General features: G+C 45.0%; 1 protein-coding gene across 2 annotated transcripts in view; it reads left to right on the plus strand.

Annotated features, from left to right (window-relative positions):
- The window catches only part of TECPR1 (tectonin beta-propeller repeat containing 1), a 118,487-nt gene that overhangs the window by 86,187 nt on the left and 9,659 nt on the right, over positions 1-22,641 (plus strand). For both annotated transcript variants that reach the window (XM_040356795.1, XM_040356796.1), the window contains 3 exons: positions 5,704-5,839; positions 16,910-17,002; positions 21,065-21,171. In XM_040356795.1, coding sequence (XP_040212729.1) covers positions 5,704-5,839; positions 16,910-17,002; positions 21,065-21,171 — 336 coding nt within the window. The remainder of the gene's footprint in view (positions 1-5,703; positions 5,840-16,909; positions 17,003-21,064; positions 21,172-22,641) is intronic.

Consider the following 22,641-nt stretch of genomic DNA (forward strand, 5'->3'; position numbering starts at 1 on the left):
ACAGGAGAACCAGCCTGTAAATTCCGAGAGTGGTGACTGCAAGCTGAGCCAAGTGTCAGTCTATGACACTCTTTTACAGCCCAGCGAGTCTAGCCACCCCCCCCCCACTCTCCTCACATACGAGCAGGGAGGAATAAAGCTCCTTCTCCTTTCAGTCCCACCCACACTATCTCGGTGTGCTGTATCTGAAGAGAGGGGATGTGTGTTCAGGAAATATGAAAATCAGCAGCATGTGTGTGAATGATGCCTGAGATTCTAGCCTGGACCGTGGGTATGTGTGTGCACTGCAGACTGCAGTACACTGTAATCACTGAACTGCATTATCTCTATCCCTTCTCTCCCCCATCTGTCTCCCTCCCCCTCTCCTGTTCTTTCAAGACATTCACAATTTACTTTCTGTAACAGTCACCACCGTTTACGATATTCCAATCCATCGCCCCACGACAGGTTATCCGACAGTCCGACAGACATCAGACACGACCCATTTCATTTCCCAGAATAAACGAGACAAAACAAGCTCTGGTACTGTCTCCAAAATGAATGAATGAATCCTTTAATGGTAACTTAGCTTTGTTATATACAGTACAAGCATGTTACAGTTAATCACAGGGACAAAGACACACTCCACCCACACATCACACAATGGGGGGCTTCATACACATTCTTTTAGATAATAACATTCCGATGAGTTAATTACTACTTATTACCCAGACGGTCTGGCTCCGCATTTAGAGGGGTTAATTACTACAGCTTGACAAGTCACATTCCACATCTTAACAGTGTCATTAGCATACACTATGAACAGGTCTTAGGAGCAGACCTAATTAGCACAATGGACACAAAACAGTATTAGCATCACACAAAGGAATGTCTAGGAGCAGACTCAATTAACACCTCAAAAGCATGTGTCCCCCCATTGAATGAAAACACTCTATTGACCTGTCGGAGTCAGACTTTAACAACTTGTAATATTTCAAGATATCCTGCAATACATGAATTATCAGTAATGTCCCATCTCCCACCAAAAGGGCATAGTGACGCTGGCACAGGAGTAAACCCCATCCTTCAAAAGTCTCTGGGTGTCACGGGCCATTCTGTTACACTTTCACTTTCAGTTAGGCAGGTAATCTACAATGCAAATTTTTTTCCTACATCCACAGATTGCAGGAAAGAAACTTGCATGATTCCCCCATCAACACAAACAGTGCTGACGGGAATATCCCTCCTGCCCAGCAATTGTATTCTATACAGCAACCACTGGTGATAATCATAAGAGAATCTGCTCATTAATGGTTCCTGCTGAACCAGCTGAGATTTAAACTGTCTATGGCTGGTCTTAGCTCTTAGGCAGCCCATACATTGATCACTTTTTTTCATTCAACTATTAGGTTGAATAATAAAAAAAAAGAAATGATCCAATTTCCCCATCTACACATTATAGGTGGATGGGGGAATCGTCCCAGTGTGGACCAGTGCTGGAACAACCAGAGTTACTGTCCTGTCCCGGCTATTCACAGCGCTGGTCTCTGTCTCCATGGCAGCGGCGGCAGGACATTGGAACCCAGAGCTGGTTACTTTATGGGGCTGATGTACAGGAGGGCCAGCACAATTTGTTGTTAGAGATGGGCTGGGCATGTTCAAAATTCCACATGCTAGAGCCTGCCAGGAAGCCCACACTGCACAGCGCTAATCACAGGCAGTGAGACATTTCTCGGTCCGCAGCTGCACAGATCAGGAAATGTCTCACTGCCTGTGATTAGCGCTGTGGAGTGTCGGCTTCCTGCCGGAATCGGGCATGTGGGATTTCAAACACACCCGAGCCCATCTCTATTGGTTGTAGACAGTTGAGCTCCCTGCAGGTTGCTTAGCAGCAGTGGCGCTTCTCTGACATGCTGATCGTGATGCAATCCAGGTGATGCTCCCAGTCAAATCCTAGTGTTAAATATCAGAGATTTTATTGATCAAAGCCCACACTTTACAGGCATAGAGCCCACATGGCTGCGGAACATACGTTTGATTATATATATATATATATACGTGGTTGTACTCTTGATGCTAATAAATATTGTGTTTATTAGATCTGACTGGGAGCATTACCTGGATCACATCCCGATCAGCATGTCACCAGAGAAGGTTATACAGCATTACTGCTGCTAGGTGACCAGCTGGGGGCTCAGCTCTCTATAACCAATAGTGCCAGCCTTCCCCTGCATGCACCCATAATGTCACCAGCACTAGGTCCTAATAGACTGCCGCCCCTGCCAAGGAGACAGACGCCAGACCAGCGCTGTCAATAGCAGGGACAGGACAGCTGGGGAACCCCACAGTGGCAGAACACCAGGCCCTGGTGGCAAGACAACCTTTGCAACCCTGAAAGTTCTCCCACTGCTTTGGACCCTTATATTTTCTTGGTGTGCTGGTGACATCTATCTCTTGTTTTCTGCCACCCTGGGGGGCCCCAGTATAGTAGGAAGGGAGCTCACGACAGAACATGTAAAAGGGCCCGTTGTGGGATCGTAGTAAAGGGCCCCAGGAGATTTTATATATATATACTGTATATATATAAAATTGCATTTTATAGTTGGCCCCCCTACTTTTTTCCCTGTCCCCCCATGTGCCCCCCCTAAATATGAAAGCTGGAGACGCCACTGGTTATACACCGTTTGGGTTTCACAGTGATGGGGTCTTCAACAGAAATGTTGCCCTTTAAGGTGGTTGTAAACCCTCTCCTATAGCCAGTGGAGTGAATAGCCTCAGACGATACACAGAGATGAAACAAATCTCCCTTCATAAATTTTACATGTATATCGCCTGTCTTTCCCTTTCTACACTCTTTGGAAAGTGCAGATCCTGTTATAAATCTTTCTTCCTCTTCCAGTAGTGGGAAGGGAGTCTGGGCTTACACTGTGTGAGAGCTGATTGGAGGAAGGGCACACATCCCCACTCCACATGAGCAGAGGAACATAGGACCATGCAGAGATGTAGTCTGAATAGACCAGCTCCCTGCTTATCTCCCTCTAAGCTCCCTCCCAGACACAAATTTTCAGCTGCTGTTATCTCGTGTGTCGGAGAACCTGTCAGAAGTGATTCTGCTGATAACGGATGAACGGAGCAGCAGAAAGACATAGCACTTAAAGCTTTGGCGATAGATAAGTAAACACTACAGATTTACACTATATTACCAAAAGTATTGGGACGTCTGCCTTTACTCGCACATGAACTTTAATGGCATCCCAGTCTTAGTCCGTAGGGTTCCATATTTAGTTAGCCCACCCTTTGCAGCTATAACAACTTAAACCTTGTGGACGGAATTCCCAGAAAAGTTGAAGAGTGTGTATATGGGAATGTTTGACCATTATTTCAGAAGTGCATTAGTGAGGTCAGGGAATGATGTGGACAAGAAGGCATGACCTACAGTCTTCACTCTAATTTATCCCTAAGGTGTTCTTTGTCCTAAATTGTTACGGGTCACTGACTCAAAGGCCAGTCAAGTTCACCCCAGACTCGCTCATCCATGTCTTTATGCACTTTGCTTTGTGCACTGGTCCAAATCATTTGGTGAAGGGGGGATTATAGTGTGGGGTTGTTTTTCAGGTGTTGGGCTTGGCCTCTTGGTTCCAGTGAAGGGAACTCTTCTTAAGGCGTCAGCATAACAAGACATTTTGGACAATTTCATGCTCCCAACTTTTTGGGAACAATTTGGGTATGGCCCCTTCCTTTTGCAACATGACTGCGCACCAGTGCACAAAGTAAGGCCCATAGAGACATGACTGAGCGAGTCTGGGGTGGAGGAACTTGACTGGTCTGCACAGATTCCTCACTTCAAACATTGGGATGAATTAGAGCGGAGACTGCGACTGCGAGTCAGTTCCTGACCTCACAAATGCACTTCTAGAAGAATGGTCAAACATTCCCATAGACACACTTTAAAACCTTTGTGGACAGCCTTCCCAGAAGAGTTAAAGCTATTAAAGCTGTTATAGCTGTAAAGGGTGGGCCAACTCAACATTGAACCCTATAGACTAAGGCTGGGATACCATTAAAGTTCATGTACATGTAAAGGCAGGCGTCACAATACTTTTGGCATTATAGTGTATGTGCCTAGGTAAAATTTCATGAATGGGGTTTTGAGATCCCCCGCTGAGCTGTTGTGTTCTGACAGGGGATGGCAGAACACTCCAGTCAGCGCTCTCCGCCATTGGCAGAGAGCGCTGATCGGGAGTCAGTCAGCTGCTGGTTTTCCCATATGCTCGTCCAATAGACTCACAGGCCGAATGTCGGAATTTTTTTTTAGCCGGCAAATGTCTCCTGACATTTGGCCTGTGTGTATCCGGCTTAAGCCACTGCTTTATAATAAGCAGCTACGTTGTCACCCTGCTGTGTGCGCTCCTCCAGTGGGCCATTGTGCTTCCTATCAGGTCTTATAACTGAGCTGTCCAACTGCCGAAGCACATATTTCAGGCTGACATGGTTGCTTCTAATTGTGATGCAGTAGCTTAGGCTGCGTACACACGGTTGGACAAAACCGATGAGAATGGACCGAGGTTCAGTTTCATCAGTCCAAACCGACCGTGTGTATAGCCCATCGGTCCGTTGTCCTTCGGTCCAAAATTTTAAAACATGCTTTAAAATCGAACCGATGGCCCGCTGCCCGATCGGTCCAAACCGATGGTTAGTACAGAAAGCATCGGTTCAAAACCCGCTCATGCTCAGAATCAAGTCGACGCATGCTTGGAAGCATTGAACTTCGTTTTATTCAGCACGTCGTGTGTTTGACGTCACCGCGTTCTGACCCGATCGGTTTTTGGAACGATGGTGTGTACGCACATCAGACCATCAGGCCACTTCAGCGGTGAACCGATGGAAACGGCCCGTCGGACCATTCTCATCGGTTTGGAACGACCGTGTGTACTCGGCCTCAGTAGTGTTCGAAAATCATGAGGAAAAAATGCAAATAAGCAGTAGCAAAATGTATAAGTAAACTATTTACTTGCCAAAATATTTGTATTGCTGCTTAGCCAGTCTTGTGATTGACATGTTTGCCAATCTCTATAGCTAGTCAGCCTGGTTTAAATTTGCTCCCAAATTTTGGGTTGTCCCCAGAACAGGAATCGTGGAGATATCTTGATTACTTAATTAATTTCAGATCTGGGTACACAGGCTTGATACAGTGTTATAATGCAAATCATTACTATGGCTGGCTTAGATTTTCACTCTAACGTTTACTAGTAATGGAGAGGGTTTAAAGTGTAAATTCAGTCAAATTCTAACTAAGCGAAAATCTACGCTCACCCCCATTCTAACACTATTCTATCTACCCTGTAATAGAAAAGATGTCTATACTTGCCTATTCTAAAGCCGCTCTGATTCGGTCACATTATTGGGTCCGATCACCAGCTTCAATGTAGAGGAGAGGCAGCGACAAGGGCTGCAAAGTCTGGGCGATGAGGCCACCCATAGGCTGACTATGGGACAGTGAAGGTGTCCCATAGTAACGTTGTTGGCTGTCCCTCCTCTACATTGAAGCTGGTCATGTGACTGGACCGGAAAGGCTTCAAAATAAGTAATTATAGACATGTTTTCTTTTACAGGGTGGAAAGAATGGTCTAGGAATGGGGCTGGGTGTAGATTTTGGCTCAGTAAGAATTTAACTGGAATTGCACTTAAATCTCACCTTTTTTTACTTTTCCCATGTCCTCGTAGGGTTCCTCATGGCTCCATGTTGGCACAGACCAACCCTTTGTTTCTGTGTCTGTGGGAGGAGGCTATCAGGTATGGGCTATAGCACGTGATGGATCTGCCTTCTATCGGGGTTCAGTGTCCTCCAGTCAACCAGCAGGTAAAAGCTATCAACACTTCCATATTCAATATAATCCGATCGGCATGTGAAATATATTTGCTTGCTGTAAATCAGGGGTCTCAAACTGGCGGCCCTCCAGATGTTGCAAAACTACAAGTCCCATGAGGCATTGCAAGGCTGACAGTTACAAGCATGACTCCCACAGGCAAAGGCATGATGGGACTTGTAGTTTTGCAACAGCTGGAGGGCCGCCAGTTTGAGACCCCTGCTGTAAATACATTTTTAATAAGTCTTAATGTTGTAAAAACCTTGCTTTCATTTGTCATTTGTAATTGTATGTGTATTTTAGTCAATACATATTTCTGGCTTTGCCTCCTGCTTTTCTGTACAACACAATGCTTTTGCTTTACTGCTCACTCTCACAATGCAAGTCTATGAGTCGGTTGCATCATTGAACACAATTCCAAAACCAATATGCAGTTGCTATCTCAGCAGTTGTTAAAGAAGATTACATGACCACCCATCAATCCCTCAGCTACTGCTCTATTGCCCCTCCAGCACTCACTGGATTGCCAGGTAGGAAAGGATGGTTGCCAACCAGGTATCTGGGTGGATTCTGACAATATGTTCAAGATTTTTCCAGAGCTTGAAACGGCTCTGTGACGTCAGCAAACAACTGACTTTAGCCCACCGTCTGCTCATTCTGGGTCACAGAAGAGCACAAGTAAGTGCACTCCTGTGACCCACAAGAAAAGTTTTGCCAAAAAACTACACTTTTTTTTAAAATTCTGTATAAGCTTACACCTGGATTTGACAAAATGCATAATGTCTGGCAGTATAAAAGAGTACATAGTCACAGTTAAAATAGATAAACCTACGTTGATGTATGTAACACTATAGTACGAGAACCGTAAGTTGTCAATTCCACATCCCTCAGAAAGGATATTTCATCATTCATGTGTAAAACATATGCAAAGAGTTTGATTATAGCCTCAGATTGATTTAATGGGAAAAATTAAAATGTACCATCATCCGAAATTAATTAGGAAATAAAGGGACACCAGGAATAGAGGGGTAGTGGCTGCTAGTACCACAGACTCACACAAACTATTACCTACAGTAGGTGTTTGTGATATTGTGCTTTCAGCACGACAGCGTCGCGCTGATACTCGGCGACAGGGTGCCGAGATTTCGCCGACATCTCACACTCACTGGAATAGTGACAGCACATCCCAGCAAGCGCGTCATAGAAGCGACGGGAGATCCGACTTGGATTCCCGCCAATTCTACACGTGTGCGGCGTTTGTTATGAATCCTGAGGGGGAAGTCCCCGCCGGATTTTAAATAAAAATCCGGCATGGGTCCCCCCCTCAGGAGCATACCGGGCCCTTAGGTCTGTTATGGGTTGTAAGGAGAGCCCCCTCTACGCCGAAAAAAACGGCGTAGGGGTCCCCCTACAATCCATACCAGACCCGTATCCAAAGCACGCTACCCGGCCAGCCAGGAAGGGAGTGGGGACGAGCGAGCGCCCCCCCCTCCTGAGCCGTACCAGGCTGCATGCCCTCAACATGGGGGGGTTGGGTGCTCTGGGGCAGGGGGGCGCACTGCGGCCCCCCCACCTCAGAGCACCCTGTCCCCATGTTGATGAGGACAGGGCCCCTTCCCGACAACCCTGGCCGTTGGTTGTCGGGGTATGCGGGCGGGAGGCTTATCGGAATCTGGAAACCCCCTTTAATAAGGGGGCCCCCAGATACCGGCCCCCCACCCTAAGTGAATGAGTATGGGGTACATCGTACCCCTACCCATTCACCTGCAAGAAAAGTGGTAAAAACACAAATTAACCACACAGTGTATTAAAATATTTTATTTTTCTGCTCCGGAGGCCGCCCCGTCTTCTTTATTAGCTCTTTTACCAGGGGGGGCTTCTTCTTTGACGTCTTCGGGTGGGTGGGGGCCGCCGTCTGGTTCTCTTCCACCGCCGGGGGGGGTGGCTTTTAAAAAAGCCCCCACCCCCCCGGCGGGTTTCCTCCGGCGTCTTCGGCGGGGCTCTTCTTCTTCCGCTATCCCGACGGGTCTTCTCAACTCTCCGGGGTTCTCCTTCTGTCTTCGCCGCTCTCCGTTGTTGACTCGGCGCACCCCGGTTCTTCGTCTCGCTGTCCGGTGTCTTCTTCCGTGCTGTACGTCTTCTCCTTCCGTGCTGTGATGAGTTCTTCTTCCGTGCTGTGACGTCATGTTCTTCACTTCTCTCCTTCTCCCGATGTTGACACGCCGGTCCTCCTCGCTGAAATGACGGATGCGCGCCTTGCATCGGACCTATATAGGCCTCACAGTCCCATCATGCTCTGTACCTACCCATGTGATACCTACCACGTGGTAGGTATCACATGGGTAGGTACAGAGCATGATGGGACTGTGAGGCCTATATAGGTCCGATGCAAGGCGCGCATCCGTCATTTCAGCGAGGAGGACCGGCGTGTCAACATCGGGAGAAGGAGAGAAGTGAAGAACATGACGTCACAGCACGGAAGAAGAACTCATCACAGCACGGAAGGAGAAGACGTACAGCACGGAAGAAGACACCGGACAGCGAGACGAAGAACCGGGGTGCGCCGAGTCAACAACGGAGAGTGGCGAAGACAGAAGGAGAACCCCGGAGAGTTGAGAAGACCCGTCGGGATAGCGGAAGAAGAAGAGCCCCGCCGAAGACGCCGGAGGAAACCCGCCGGGGGGGTGGGGGCTTTTTTAAAAGCCACCCCCCCCGGCGGTGGAAGAGAACCAGACGGCGGCCCCCACCCACCCGAAGACGTCAAAGAAGAAGCCCCCCCTGGTAAAAGAGCTAATAAAGAAGACAGGGGGCGGCCTCCGGAGCAGAAAAATAAAATATTTTAATACACTGTGTGGTTTATTTGTGTTTTTACCACTTTTCTTGCAGGTGAATGGGTAGGGGTACGATGTACCCCATACTCATTCACTTAGGGTGGGGGGCTGGTATCTGGGGGCCCCCTTATTAAAGGGGGCTCCCAGATTCCGATAAGCCTCCCGCCCGCATACCCCGACAACCAACGGCCAGGGTTGTCGGGAAGGGGCCCTGTCCTCATCAACATGGGGACAGGGTGCTCTGAGGTGGGGGGGGCCGCAGTGCGCCCCCCTGCCCCAGAGCACCCAACCCCCCCATGTTGAGGGCATGCAGCCTGGTACGGCTCAGGAGGGGGGGGGGCGCTCGCTCGTCCCCACTCCCTTCCTGGCTGGCCGGGTAGCGTGCTTTGGATACGGGTCTGGTATGGATTGTAGGGGGACCCCCTACGCCGTTTTTTCCGGCGTAGGGGGGCTCTCCTTACAACCCATAACAGACCTAAGGGCCCGGTATGCTCCTGAGGGGGGACCCATGCCGGATTTTTATTTAAAATCCGGCGGGGACTTCCCCTTCAGGATTTATAACAAACGCCGCACACGTGTAGAATTGGCGGGAATCCAAGTCGGATCTCCCGTCGCTTCTATGACGGCTCTGTCTCCATCGCGGCAAGCCAGCTCGGCGCTGGCTCCCGCGATGGGGCTCGTAGGTGCTCAATCTCGCTGAGAAAGAGAGCGAGATTGACACAAAATCGGGTTCACCTACTGTAGTAAGGATGTGTATCAATGGACTTTCTCGGTACTGATCACATAAGTCGGTATAGTAAAATTTACATTTATTATACATAAAAACATACAATGTTCCATATATAAAACAAGGCTAGGACTAACAACCCCACATAGAGATACAAATATGTTATTTCAAACGGAAGAAGCCGTGAGGTATCAGCAGTTGTGTGGGGGAGTCCTAGAAGAACCTCTACCGGTATCGCGGCGAACCGCTTCTTCAGGAGGTATAGTCCGGAGTCAGGGACCGCAGTGCAAGTTTCGCTGACCAAGGTCCACCGTAGCGAACAAGGGGGAACAAAATTAGGTAAAAGTCTATGCTGGTAAACGCAATAGAATAATGGCAGCTAGGGAGCAGGCATCAAGGCAGGTAATTGATGTTAAAGAGCAAACAGCTGAAGATAATCAGCTGAAGACTGAAGCAGAGAATTCCCCAGCACTTAAACAGTGGAGGTATAGGGGAACCAACAGTCAGGTTACCACACTGCCATGCAGCGTCCCAGCATTCAGCCCTAGGAGAGTCACAGAGGAGCTCAGTACCGAGAAAGTCCATTGATACACATCTTTACTAGGTAATAGTTTGTGTGAGTCTGTGGTACTAGCAGCCACTACCCCTCTATTCCTGGTGTCCCTTTATTTCCTAATGTGTAAAACATACTTCTCCTTTAGGTAGGAAGGCAAAGAAATTATAAATTTTGTTTTTTTCCTCTTGTGGCTAAAGAAACCTGCACCAAAAATTTAGATCAACCACGCAATGATAACTGAAAATGATTCTCAATGAAAATGCACTAGACAACTTTAGACAAGATACCTAAAATAGGAATACAACATATGAGTATGAAATCGGGGAACACATCTGCTAGTAAACTAAAATACAGACTCACTGAAAAGAGAGAAAGTCCTATATAGAAAGAAGCTGTAATTAAATTGCTGCAATAAATAATTTTTTTATTAGACCTAACACACAGCCTGAAATGTCACTCTGGAGCCTTGCTTTATGCTGTGGATTGCCTGGGGCAATTCTGGCAGCCATGTGATGGGGTAGGCGGTGCACATTGTGTGGCAGTAAGTAAATAGCACACTCATATCAGAGGTGACCTTCTAGCAGTCTTAATAGAAAGACAAATATGTGTCTGTGACAGTGGCAAACAGACTAGAATATTCTACAAACACACTAAAACTGATAATCACGCTTTAAAAATAAGCCAAGAATAATGTTTTTTCCAGCAGGGCCTGTGCATTTATCATTTTTCTTCTATACAGGAACAGCAATGTTTGTCAGGTTACAAAATATCAATAATACAGTTTTTTGTGTTTTTTTTTAGTTTATTTATTTAAAAGATACGTGTAGCACATGTCTAAAGTATTTCTAGGCCTCATGCGCACTGGCCATTTTAAATGCCGATTTTAGAGGAGTTTTGCAGGTTCAAAACACCCCTCTGTTAGCATGCACACATATAGCTAGATTCACAAAGAGTTAAGCCGGCGTATCAGTAGATACGCCGTCGTAACTCTGAATCTAAGCCGTCGTACATTTAAGTGTATTCTCAAATTGAGATACACTTAAATGTAGCTAAGATACGACTGCCTGCGCCGTCGTATCTTAGCTGTCTAGTTCCGCCGGCCGCTAGGGGCGTGAACGCTGATTTACGCCTAGAATGCGTAAATCAGCGAGATACGCCTATTCACGAACGTACGCTTGCCCTTCGCAGTAAAGATACGCCGTTTACGTAAGGCGTTTTCAGACATAAAGTTAGTCGAACAAAAAGCTGGCCTAGCCAATGTTAAGTATGGACGTCGTTCCCGCGTCGTTTGCGTAAGTCGTCCGTGAATGGGGCTGGACGTAATTTTTGTTCACGTCGAAACCAATAAGTCCTTGCGGCGTACTTTGGAGCAATGCACACTGGGATATGTCCACGGACGGCGCATGCGTCGTTCGTTAAAAACGTCAATCACGTCGGGTCATGGTTTATTTACATAAAACACGCCTACCTCTTCACAATTTGAATTAGGCACGCTTACGCTAGCCCATTTACGCTACGCCACCGTAACTTAGGAGGCAAGTGCTTTGTGAATACAGCACTCGCCTCTCTGACTTACAGCGGCGTAGCGTAAATACGGTACGCTACGCCGGCTCAAAAATACGCCGCCCTACGTGAATCCAGCTAATAGACATTTACACGTGTTTAGAGGCAGAAAAAAATTGCCTGATGTGCCTAATTGCACTTAAAGTGATATTCAAGTAAAAAAAATATATATTTTAAAATAACGACCGTGCCACACTTGCCTGCTCTGTGCATCGGTTTTTCACGGAATCCTCCTATTCTTGGGTCCCCCCTAGTCCTACTGGCACCTCGTTTCTGCCAAGTGCCCCAGAGCAAGCAGCTTTCAATGGGGGCACCCGAGCAGGCTTGCTCCTGAGCTGCAGTTCTATGTGTCCATTTACACACAGAGCCATGGCTTGGCCACGCCCCCTTTCTCCTCATTGGCTCACTGGCTATGATTGACAGCTCAAGATCAGGCTCAGATAAGAATTGAAGGGGGATGCTGCACACTGAAAGCTTTATACCTTCATGCATAGAATACACGAAGGTAAAAAAAACTTCAGCCTTTACAAACACAAGCGCTTGGGCATTCATTCATTTTGATGGTCAGAAGAAATGAATATTCTGCCCAATAAAATGAATAAACATGCAAGCATTTGACGTGCTTAAACATGTTTGCAAAAACATGGTTTTAGCCTTGTTTTTGATCCTGCAAGGAGAAAGGTGTTTAGAATGCCTGGGCAAATTCCCAGTGCGCATGAGGTTTTATACTAAAACGTGGAGTAGTAGAGCTGAAACAATGGAAATTGTAATTTTTAATACCCTGCTGCCAATGCACAGTGATTTGCAATGGAAATCTCTGCCTGCAACAGAAAGCTGCATGGAGTGGGCAGCTCTGTATTGCTTTTATGCATTTATGCTGTATATAATTATTCAAGATGATGGTACCCATTTCACCAATAATCTGGACTTTGGAAATGGCTTTCTTTGAAAAACGGCCTGTAAGCAATAGCAGATTATTGCACGGTAAGAAATAGCCTCTGTCAGGTTAGGGTGGTAGGGTTTATCTATCTATATACAGTGAGGAAAATAAGTATTTGAACACCCTGCTATTTTGCAAGTTCTCCCACTTGGAAATCATGGAGGGGTCTGAAATTGTTATTGTAGGTGCATGTCCACTGTGAGAGACATAATCAAAAAAAAAAATCCAGAAATCACAATGTATGATTTTTTTAACTATTTATTTGTATGATACAGCTGCAAATAAGTATTTGAACACCTGAGAAAATCAATGTTAATATTTGGTACAGTAGCCTTTGTTTGCAATTACAGAGGTCAAACGTTTCTTGTAGTTTTTCACCAGGTTTGCACACACTGGAGGAGGGATTTTAGCCCACTCCTCCACACAGATCTTCTCTAGATCAGTCAGGTTTCTGGGCTGTCGCTGAGAAACACGGAGTTTGAGCTCCCTCCAAAGATTCTCTATTGGGTTTAGGTCTGGAGACTGGCTAGGCCACGCCAGAACCTTGATATGCTTCTTACAGAGCCACTCCTTGGTTATCCTGGCTGTGTGCTTCGGGTCATTGTCATGTTGGAAGACCCAGCCTCGACCCATCTTCAAAGCTCTAACTGAGGGAAGGAGGTTGTTGCCCAAAATCTCGCAATACATGGCCCCGGTCATCCTCTCCTTAATACAGTGCAGTCGCCCTGTCCCATGTGCAGAAAAACACCCCCAAAGCATGATGCTACCACCCCCATGCTTCACAGTAGGGATGGTGTTCTTGGGATGGTACTCATCATTCTTCTTCCTCCAAACACGGTTAGTGGAATTATGACCAAAAAGTTCTATTTTGGTCTCATCTGACCACATGACTTTCTCCCATGACTCCTCTGGATCATCCAAATGGTCATTGGCAAACTTAAGACGGGCCTTGACATGTGCTGGTTTAAGCAGGGGAACCTTCTGTGCCATGCATGATTTCAAACCATGACGTCTTAGTGTATTACCAACAGTAACCTTGGAAACGGTGGTCCCAGCTCTTTTCAGGTCATTGACCAGCCCCTCCCGTGTAGTCCTGGGCTGATTTCTCACCTTTCTTAGGATCATTGAGACCCCACGAGGTGAGATTTTGCATGGAGCCCCAGTCCGAGGGAGATTGACAGTCATGTTTAGCTTCTTCCATTTTCTAATGATTGCTCCAACAGTGGACCTTTTTTCACCAAGCTGCTTGGCAATTTCCCTGTAGCCCTTTCCAGCCTTGTGGAGGTGTACAATTTTGTCTCTAGTGTCTTTGGACAGCTCTTTGGTCTTGGCCATGTTAGTAGTTGGATTCTTACTGATTGTATGGGGTGGACAGGTGTCTTTATGCAGCTAATGACCTCAAACAGGTGCATCTAATTTAGGATAATAAATGGAGTGGAGGTGGACATTTTAAAGGCAGACTAACAGGTCTTTGAGGGTCAGAATTCTAGCTGATAGACAGGGGTTCAAATACTTATTTGCAGCTGTATCATACAAATAAATAGTTAAAAAATCATAAATTGTGATTTCTGGAATTTTTTTTTTTGATTATGTCTCTCACAGTGGACATGCACCTACGATGACAATTTCAGACCCCTCCATGATTTCCAAGTGGGAGAACTTGCAAAATAGCAGGGTGTTCAAATACTTATTTTCCTCACTGTATATATAAAACTCAACGTGTCTGTGTATGTATGTATGTTCCAGCATCACGTCCAAACGGCTAAAGATATTAACATGAAACTTGGCACACATGTTACTTATATGTCAGCAACAAACATAGGATAGGTGGTTTAACCCTTACCCACCCCCATTTGCCATGGTCGGCGTTTTCCTTTAAAGTCCCATTCAACTCTATGGGAAATACATGTTACTTCGTAACTTCCAAACGGCTGTACATATTTCGATAACACTTGGTCACATGTTACTTATATGTCCACTTAAACTATAGGATAGTTAATTTATCCCTTAACTACCCCCATTTGTGAGGGTCGGGGTTTTTGTTTAAAGTCCCATGCAAATCAATGGGAAATGTATGTTCCCACATAACTTCTGTACGCCTGGAGATATTTCAATAATACCTGGTACACATATTACTCATATGCCAAATAAAAATATATGACCGTTAAATTAACCCTTACCTACACCCTTATATAAAAGATGGGTATATTTATATTACTATGATTTTCCTCCCCAAAAGGTTAACATAGGAAGACCGGGCAACGCCGGGTATTCAGCTAGTGTAGCCTATAAAGGTAGAACTTTTTAGATCCCTAAATATAGCCAATTAACAATGTTGTCCCAGTTTCAAAACCTGGTCCCCAAAACAAGACCACCAACCAAAATATATCAGTGACTTCCTTGCTTTAATAATATTAGGGCCACTGTACATCATACTGTTCCTGTACCCATCCCTCCCATAGACATTTATGAGAATAGAAAATGACCTACTTTTTTAATTATTCCAGATGGTATGACTGTTTAGAGGCCTGAGAATTCAGATAAACATTAAAACAGTGCTTTGTTTGTTTTTTTGAAATGAATCGGTATTGATGAATTCAGCTCAAAATAATAACGGCTTCCATTAAAAACGTATTGGAACCTCTACTTTTAGATCACAGTGTGCCCTTATCCGAATTTCCAGTCTGAGGGTGCACTGTCATTCCTTCCTTCCCAGCCCACTAATCTACCTCTTCAGGACTAAATGTCCCATAATTAATAATGCCATTGCACATGTGTAGTGCATGCAAGCTGCCTTACACAGTTTTCTCAGGCTGCCTGTGCCTGTCAGTGCAGGTAGCGCCACTACGTCTCCCTGTACTTTCTCCTGGAAGCACATACCATTGAGTGGCTCTATAAGACTAAGCTTTGCAAAGTGTGCAGTCTAGTTGCCTTTAGTAAATCGACACCTAGAAGTGTTGGATTCTGGATGTTTTTTTTTTTTGGTAATTTTTTTTTTGCTTCACAACTGCAAAGATCAACAATGTGAACAGCAGGAAAGGTGAGTATGCCATTTTTTTTTTGCAGGGAGACCTTTCTTTTTAAATATTGATTTTGATCCAGCCACTATGAAGTCTCAAAATAAATTAGGCCCAGCACGTAAAAGAGATTGATTTATATTTACATTTCATTTACACATGTGCAAGCATATTGAATGTCTGTTTCCACTACAGGGTGCTCTGGTTCCTCCTGCCAACCTTTGTGTCACTACAACAATAAACATGTGGGAGGAACCACAGCTGGCTCATGAACTTGAGTACCGTATTCCCGGCGTATAAGACGACTGGGCGTATAAGACTACCCCCTAATTTTCCAGCTAAAATTTTGGTTTTGGGATATACTCGCCATATAAGACTACCCCCTTCCTACTAGTCTGACAGGAACAACCGCTGACAGAAACAGGCTTTTTCAGCTTTTCTCAAATCTCACTGTGCCATTACACATGCTGCCCCGCTGTGCCATTACACATGCTGCCCCGCTGTGCCATTACACATGCTGCCCCGCTGTGCCATTACACATGCTGCCCCGCTGTGCCATTACACATGCTGCCCCGCTGTGCCATTACACATGCTGCCCCGCTGTGCCATTACACATGCTGCCCCGCTGTGCCATTACACATGCTGCCCCGCTGTGCCATTAACACATGCTGCCCCGCTGTGCCATTACACATGCTGCCCCGCTGTGCCATTACACATGCTGCCCCGCTGTGCCATTAACACATGCTGCCCCGCTGTGCCATTAACACATGCTGCCCCGCTGTGCCATTAACACATGCTGCCCCGCTGTGCCATTAACACATGCTGCCCCGCTGTGCCATTACACATGCTGCCCCGCTGTGCCATTACACATGCTGCCCCGCTGTGCCATTACACATGCTGCCCCGCTGTGCCATTACACATGCTGCCCCACTGTGCCATTGCCAAACTCACTGTCACAATCTCCCTACCTTCTCCTGTTGGTACCGTTTGTCAGGCTGCGGGCGTCCATTATTCAAAAGCCGCGCCTCCTCCTCCATGCTGTTCCATGATAGGCAGAACACTAATTTTCCCAGTAGAGCCTCTGTTCAGTGTTCCGCCTATCACGGATGTCCTCTCGTCCAAGACCGAGGATGAGAAGGCATCCGTGATAGGCGGAACACTGAAACAGGCTCTGCTGGGAAAATGAGTGTTCCGCCTATCACGGAACAGCATGGAGGAGCGCGGCTTTTGAATAATGGATGCCCGCAGCCTGAACACACAGGTACCCGGCGTATAAGACGACCCCCAAGTTTTAAGGCATTTTTTTACATGCCAAAAGTCGTCTTATACGCCGGAAAATACGGTAATGGTAATGCCCTTGTAAGTAACAGACTGTAATGTAAAACTGGGTTTGACGGCTTTGTATATCTCATGTTTTTTTTGTGTCCAGGGGACTGCTGGTATCACATTCCTTCTCCACAGAAGCAGAAGCTACAGCAGGTCTCCGTAGGCCAAGCCTCTGTATTGGTGGTGGATGAAAATGGTAAGTGCTGTGCCTTGTCCTCCATAGGTATGTCCCGTCTATCACATCTGTTCAAATTCTGCAGTGTATCAGAAAGTGTTGTTTTGCTTCTGACTATAGGTAATCCTTACGCAACTAGGGACCAACTGATAGAGACAGTGAAAATTAGCAATTTAAAATAGAATCTTCTCAACCTGTTTAGAAGACTTCACATTAGGAACTAATTTATAGAAGCTGAAATGAACAGCTGGAGGTTAGGTGGTAGGCCTTGATCATTTATAACACAGTGTTTTGTCCTTTTATATGGATATCCCTTACCCCGGGTTGTTTTGTTCTTTCAGTAATCCGTCAATGCTTATAGCAAGATTTTATCTGAAACGGCTCTCTCTCTCACATTGCCAGAAGTCCAATGAACACCCATTTTTTCCTGTGAATTATGCCGATGCTGAACTGAAATTTCAGCCTGTATTATCATCCCTGCCCTTTCACTTCTGTTAATGACAACATGCCTCCCCCCGTGTTAGAGAGAGAGGGGAAATAGTCTGTAGTCTGAAGCAGGAGTAAGCAGTCTAGGGTGACAGCACTGCTATTTCATAAGTACAGTACAGTGAGTGTTGTCACCCTCTGGGACACAAAGGGGTTGATCTACTAAAATTGGAGAGTGCAAAATCTTGTTGAGCTCTGCATAGAAACCAATCGGCTTCCAGAATTTTTTATTTTTTTTGTCCAAACTTAATTGAACAAGCTGATGTTAGAAGCTGATTGGCTACCATGCACAGCTGACAAAAAAACAATAGAGTCCTTAAAGCACTAAAACTGGCAGTCATTAAAGTGGATGTTTTTTTTTTTTTTATGTCACAATGTAGAGAATAAAATGTCCTATCATCTGTGCCCAGTATTGCCACACAGAGTTATCCTCTTTTTTTATTGTTCATTGAAATAAAACGGACTTACAGAGAAAAACATAAGTTTGTTCCGCCCCCATGCTTCGAGTGACAGGTTATTTACATATCTCGTGCACTAGCCTGGAGACATGCACATCCTGTGTAAAAAGTTCACAATTCACATTCCCCTCCTCTCCCCTCCCCTCCAGCTCTCTCAGGATTGGCTGCATTTACTGTGTTTTGACTAGATGTTTGTCATCATATGGGGTGTGATCCACAGTTCAGTGTGACGAGGAAATGTATGCTGCAGTGAACAGACATCAGAATATACATAGACAAGTGATTAGAGGAGATGTATTTAGTCAGAGCTGGGCAGAGTAGAAGCTTGAGTGATCTTATTATTATTATAGTGCAGCGCTCGATGGGACCAGTATAATAAGAACTTTGGCAAGAACTTGTGCTCAATCAAGTTCATTTTATTGGGTGCACGTTAAATGTTAAAAACGACTGACAGATGAGAATAAATAATCAAGAAAAACATAATAAAAGAAAACTCATTGTCATTGTTGAAGCACTCTGAAAAATTGTATTTACGATGCCACCATTGCTTCAGATGACAAAGGGTTAACATCGACAAGTGTGCTCCAAAACCCTGATCCTGAAATGGATAACACGATGGCTCGGTATACAGGGAAAATATCTGGGTAGAAAAGCACGGGTCTTGATGATGGGACCGGTGGCTTTATCACGGGTGTCCGACCTGCTGTACTGCGGGAGGTGTATTGCAGTTCGCGCCACTAGATGTCGCACTCAAGCGAGCTGATCAGGCTGGCTGAGACTATGCCTCCTGGATGGCGCTCTGGGTGACGCGGGCTTCAAAGCCGGAAGCAGAGGTCAGAAGCGAGAAGGACTCGGTTGTTAGGCCGATCATAAGCTCAGTTTTGCCGTGACGACTGTGGCTTACATGTTTTTCACGTGCATGCACCTTGTCAAAGTCCTGAGGCTAATCCTAGCTCTTGAGTGTGGGTTCACACTAGTGCCAAATGCGGCTCGCAGCGAAATTGGAAATGCCATTTTTCAGAGTGCTTCAACAATGACAATGAGTTTTTCTTGATTATTTATTCTCATCTGTCAGTCGTTTTTAACATTTTAGCGTGCACCCAATAAATGAACTTGATTGAGCACATATTTGCCAAAGTTCTTATTATACTGGTCCCATCGAGCACTGCTATTGTTTATACCATGCACAGCTGCACCAGATTTTGCACTTTCCAGTTTTACAGAACAAAACTGAGTCGAGGTGGATGATGCTCAGCCATTCACAGGAAGCTTTGTATTTTCTGATTGAACACAAGGCTTACTCTAATTGGCTAAGGCAAGGAGGCATGCAGATGGCATCATGATCTCCAATCAGAGAAGGCTGTGTATTTATTCAGAAAATAAAAAGCTTTATGCGAATCGCCAAGCATTGCTCATGCCGACACGATTTTGTTCCAGGAGCGGGACGGGAAGTCCCCATCCCACTGCCAGATCAAAACACGATATACTGTATGTAGCTGAGGCTACATACAGTTTATATACAGTGAATATAAAAAGTCTACACAGCCCTGTTAAAATATCAGGTTTCTGTGATGCAAAAAAAATGAGACAAAGATAAATAATTTCAGAACTTTTTCCACCTTTTAATGTGACCTATAAAGTGTACAACTCGATTGAAAAACAAGCTAAAATAATGTGGTTGCATTAGTGTACGCACCCTCTTTTATAAATGGGGATGTAGCTGTATTCAGAATTAAGAAATCACATTTAAATTTACATTAAATGGGAGTCAGTAAACACCTGCCATCATGTAAAGTGCCTTTGATTAACCCCAAATAAAATTCAGCTGTTCTAGTAGGTCTGTCCTGACATTTTCTTAGTCACATCCTACAGAAAAAGCCATGGTCCACAGAGAGCTTCCAAAGCATCAGAGGGATCTCGTTGTTGAAAGGTATCAGTCAGGAGAAGGGTACAAAAGAATTTCCAAAGCATTAGATAAATCATGGAACACAGCAAAGACGGTCATCATGAAGTGGAAAAAATATGGCACAACAGTGAGCTTACCAAAAACTGGACGTCCCTCTTAAATGTATGAAAAGACGAGAAGAAAAATGGTCAGGGAGGCTGCCAAGAGGCCTACAGCAACAATAAAGGAGCTTCAGGAGTATCTGGCAAGTACTGGCTGTGTGGTACATGTGACAACAAACTCCTGTATTCTTCTTATGTCTGGGCTATGGGGTAGAGTGGCAAGACATAAGCCTTTTCTTTTGAAGAAAAACATCCATGACTGGCTAAATATTGCAAAAACACATCCGAAGTCTCACAAAAGCATGCAGGAAAATGTGTACTGGTCTGATGAAACCAAGGTTTAACTTTTTGGCCATTTTTGATTATTAATTAAAATATATATTTGGTGCAAAAATAACACTTCACATCACCAAAAAAACATCATACCCACAGTGAAGCATGGTGGTGGCAGCATCATGCTTTGGGACTGTTTTTCTTCAGCTGGAACAGGAGCTTTAGTCAAGGTAGAAGGAATTATGTACAGTTCCAAATACCAGTCAATATTGGCACAAAATCTTCAGGCTTCTGCTAGAAAGCAGAACTTCATCTTTCAGCATGACAACGACCCAAAACATACATCCAAGTCAACAAAGGAATGGCCACCAGAAGAGGATTAAAGTTTTGGAATGGCACAGCCAGAGCCCAGACCCGAATCCCATTGAAAATCTGTGGGGTGATCTGAAGAGCGTTGTGCACAGGAGATACCCTCGCAATCTGACAGATTTGGAGTGTTTTTTCAAAGAAGAGTAGGCAAATATTGCCAAATCAAGATGTGCCATGCTAGTTGTGTAGTTTTCTGCAACACTTTCTTGATCTTTGCATTTTTTGTCCATCAGAAACTGTGGCACAGCGAATGTTTATATTGCCCCAGGCCATGCTTAACTCAATGTTCATGTATTTATTCAATGGCTGGGCCTGTGTTGGAGGCATCCACTGATACAACACTGTTCCATTTCTATAGCAACAGAACAAACTCTTTGGTTTTTGTACATGTGTACATAGTCTGGAACATGGCTATCACTGAAACTAGGTGCACTTTCTTTTTGTAGCTTGTCTGAGTCACCATTACTAATATGTTTTCTTTTTCTTCCAGGAAATTTATGGTTTCGCCAGGGTACCACTCCAAGTTACCCCCAGGGATCCACCTGGGAGCATGTGTCAACCAATATTCGCAAAGTATCTGTTGGCCCCCTGGATCAGGCAAGTGATGTATAAATATTCTGTTGCATGTCATAAGCGGATAACTCTTTCACATAGTGCCAGTTATCTGTTGAATGATGAGAAATTAGCACAGTGTTATACCTCTGACCTTGCTGGGTATGGGAAGGGATTGTCTGGCCACTGTCTTTAAAAAGCCACTAGAACAAAAGTAAATGTAAAATGAAGGCCACAAAAAGCTTTAGGGAGCTGTACGAACTGTAGACATGAGCAGACTGCCCTCAGACATCAGTTCTAAGTCCCTGAATATGAGCAGGTGCATCACATTTTGCCTTGACAGAGACAGAGGTGCACTGCAGACAGCAAAAAAAAATGCTTCCAGATCAGGTTTTTCCAGCCAGGCTGCTCTGTTTTTTGAATGACAAACTTTTGCTTTTGTCCCATAGACACCCCAAAAACAGTCATCCCCCAAGGAACTGTAATCTATAATATGGCAGCATAGAGTCACTCAACCCTAGAACCCAGTTCTAAGGAGCCATGGTCTTTGCAATAGCATCTGTGGAAAAGTTATAAAAAGTTAAGTTGCTGACTGAAGTTTATGGCAGCAAGTATTGTTTTAAAACTAATAAAACTGTAAGCTTCGAGCAAGTGTCTGGCAAGTGAAAGCATAAGCTGCCAGCTTGTAACTTTCACATGCCAATGCTCCCTCAAACTCCACCTGTAGCACAATTCCCTGCACTCACTGGTAGTAAAGTGTATGTAAGGATCCCAAGGCAAGGTTGAGAATCAATAATACCATGTCCCCATGTTTTCCATTATCTAGGAACCAGACAGGGCTGCCCTGTGTCCCCTATTCTTTTTGCCCTGGCAATAGAGTCATCTCCATCAGACAGTCAGAGGGGATAGTTGGGTTTTGTCATCCAGGCAAGGAGGACAAAATTATCCTCTACATAGATGATGCTTTGATTCTTTTGGGCAATTCTCTGGCTTCCAGATCAACTTGGAGAAATCAACATTGTTGCCATTGGATAGCGTGGAGATTTCTCTGCCCGAACAGGCCTCACAAATACAAATTAAATGTATGGCTAAATATCTGGGGATCGAGGTAGCCAGAAATTTGAAGGATTATATTGACTTGAACCTTAAACCATTAATGCTTACATTTAGAGATAAATGTCGGAGTTGGTGTTAACTTCCACCTAACCTTCCACCTAACATTTAAGATGATCTGGATCCTGCATCTACTTTATATCCTTCATAATTCCCCCTTTGGATTATATCACACTGGTTTAGGAGGAAAGAATCTCTTTTTCGAGAACTTATTTGGCGGAAAAAACATTCTCATATAAAATTAACCACCCATGTTAGCTAAAGATACAGGAGGGCTGGCAACTGCAGCAATTTTTTGGCTGGATAGAAATATCGGAGTCTGACCCTATACAGGGCCTGTTGTTGCCTTTATGTAGGGAATATTCACTTGTCTCCTTATTGGAGACAGGAAATTTGCGAATG

Source organism: Rana temporaria, chromosome 6 (genome assembly GCF_905171775.1).
Source record: "Rana temporaria chromosome 6, aRanTem1.1, whole genome shotgun sequence".
NCBI classification, from domain to species: Eukaryota; Metazoa; Chordata; class Amphibia; order Anura; family Ranidae; genus Rana; species Rana temporaria.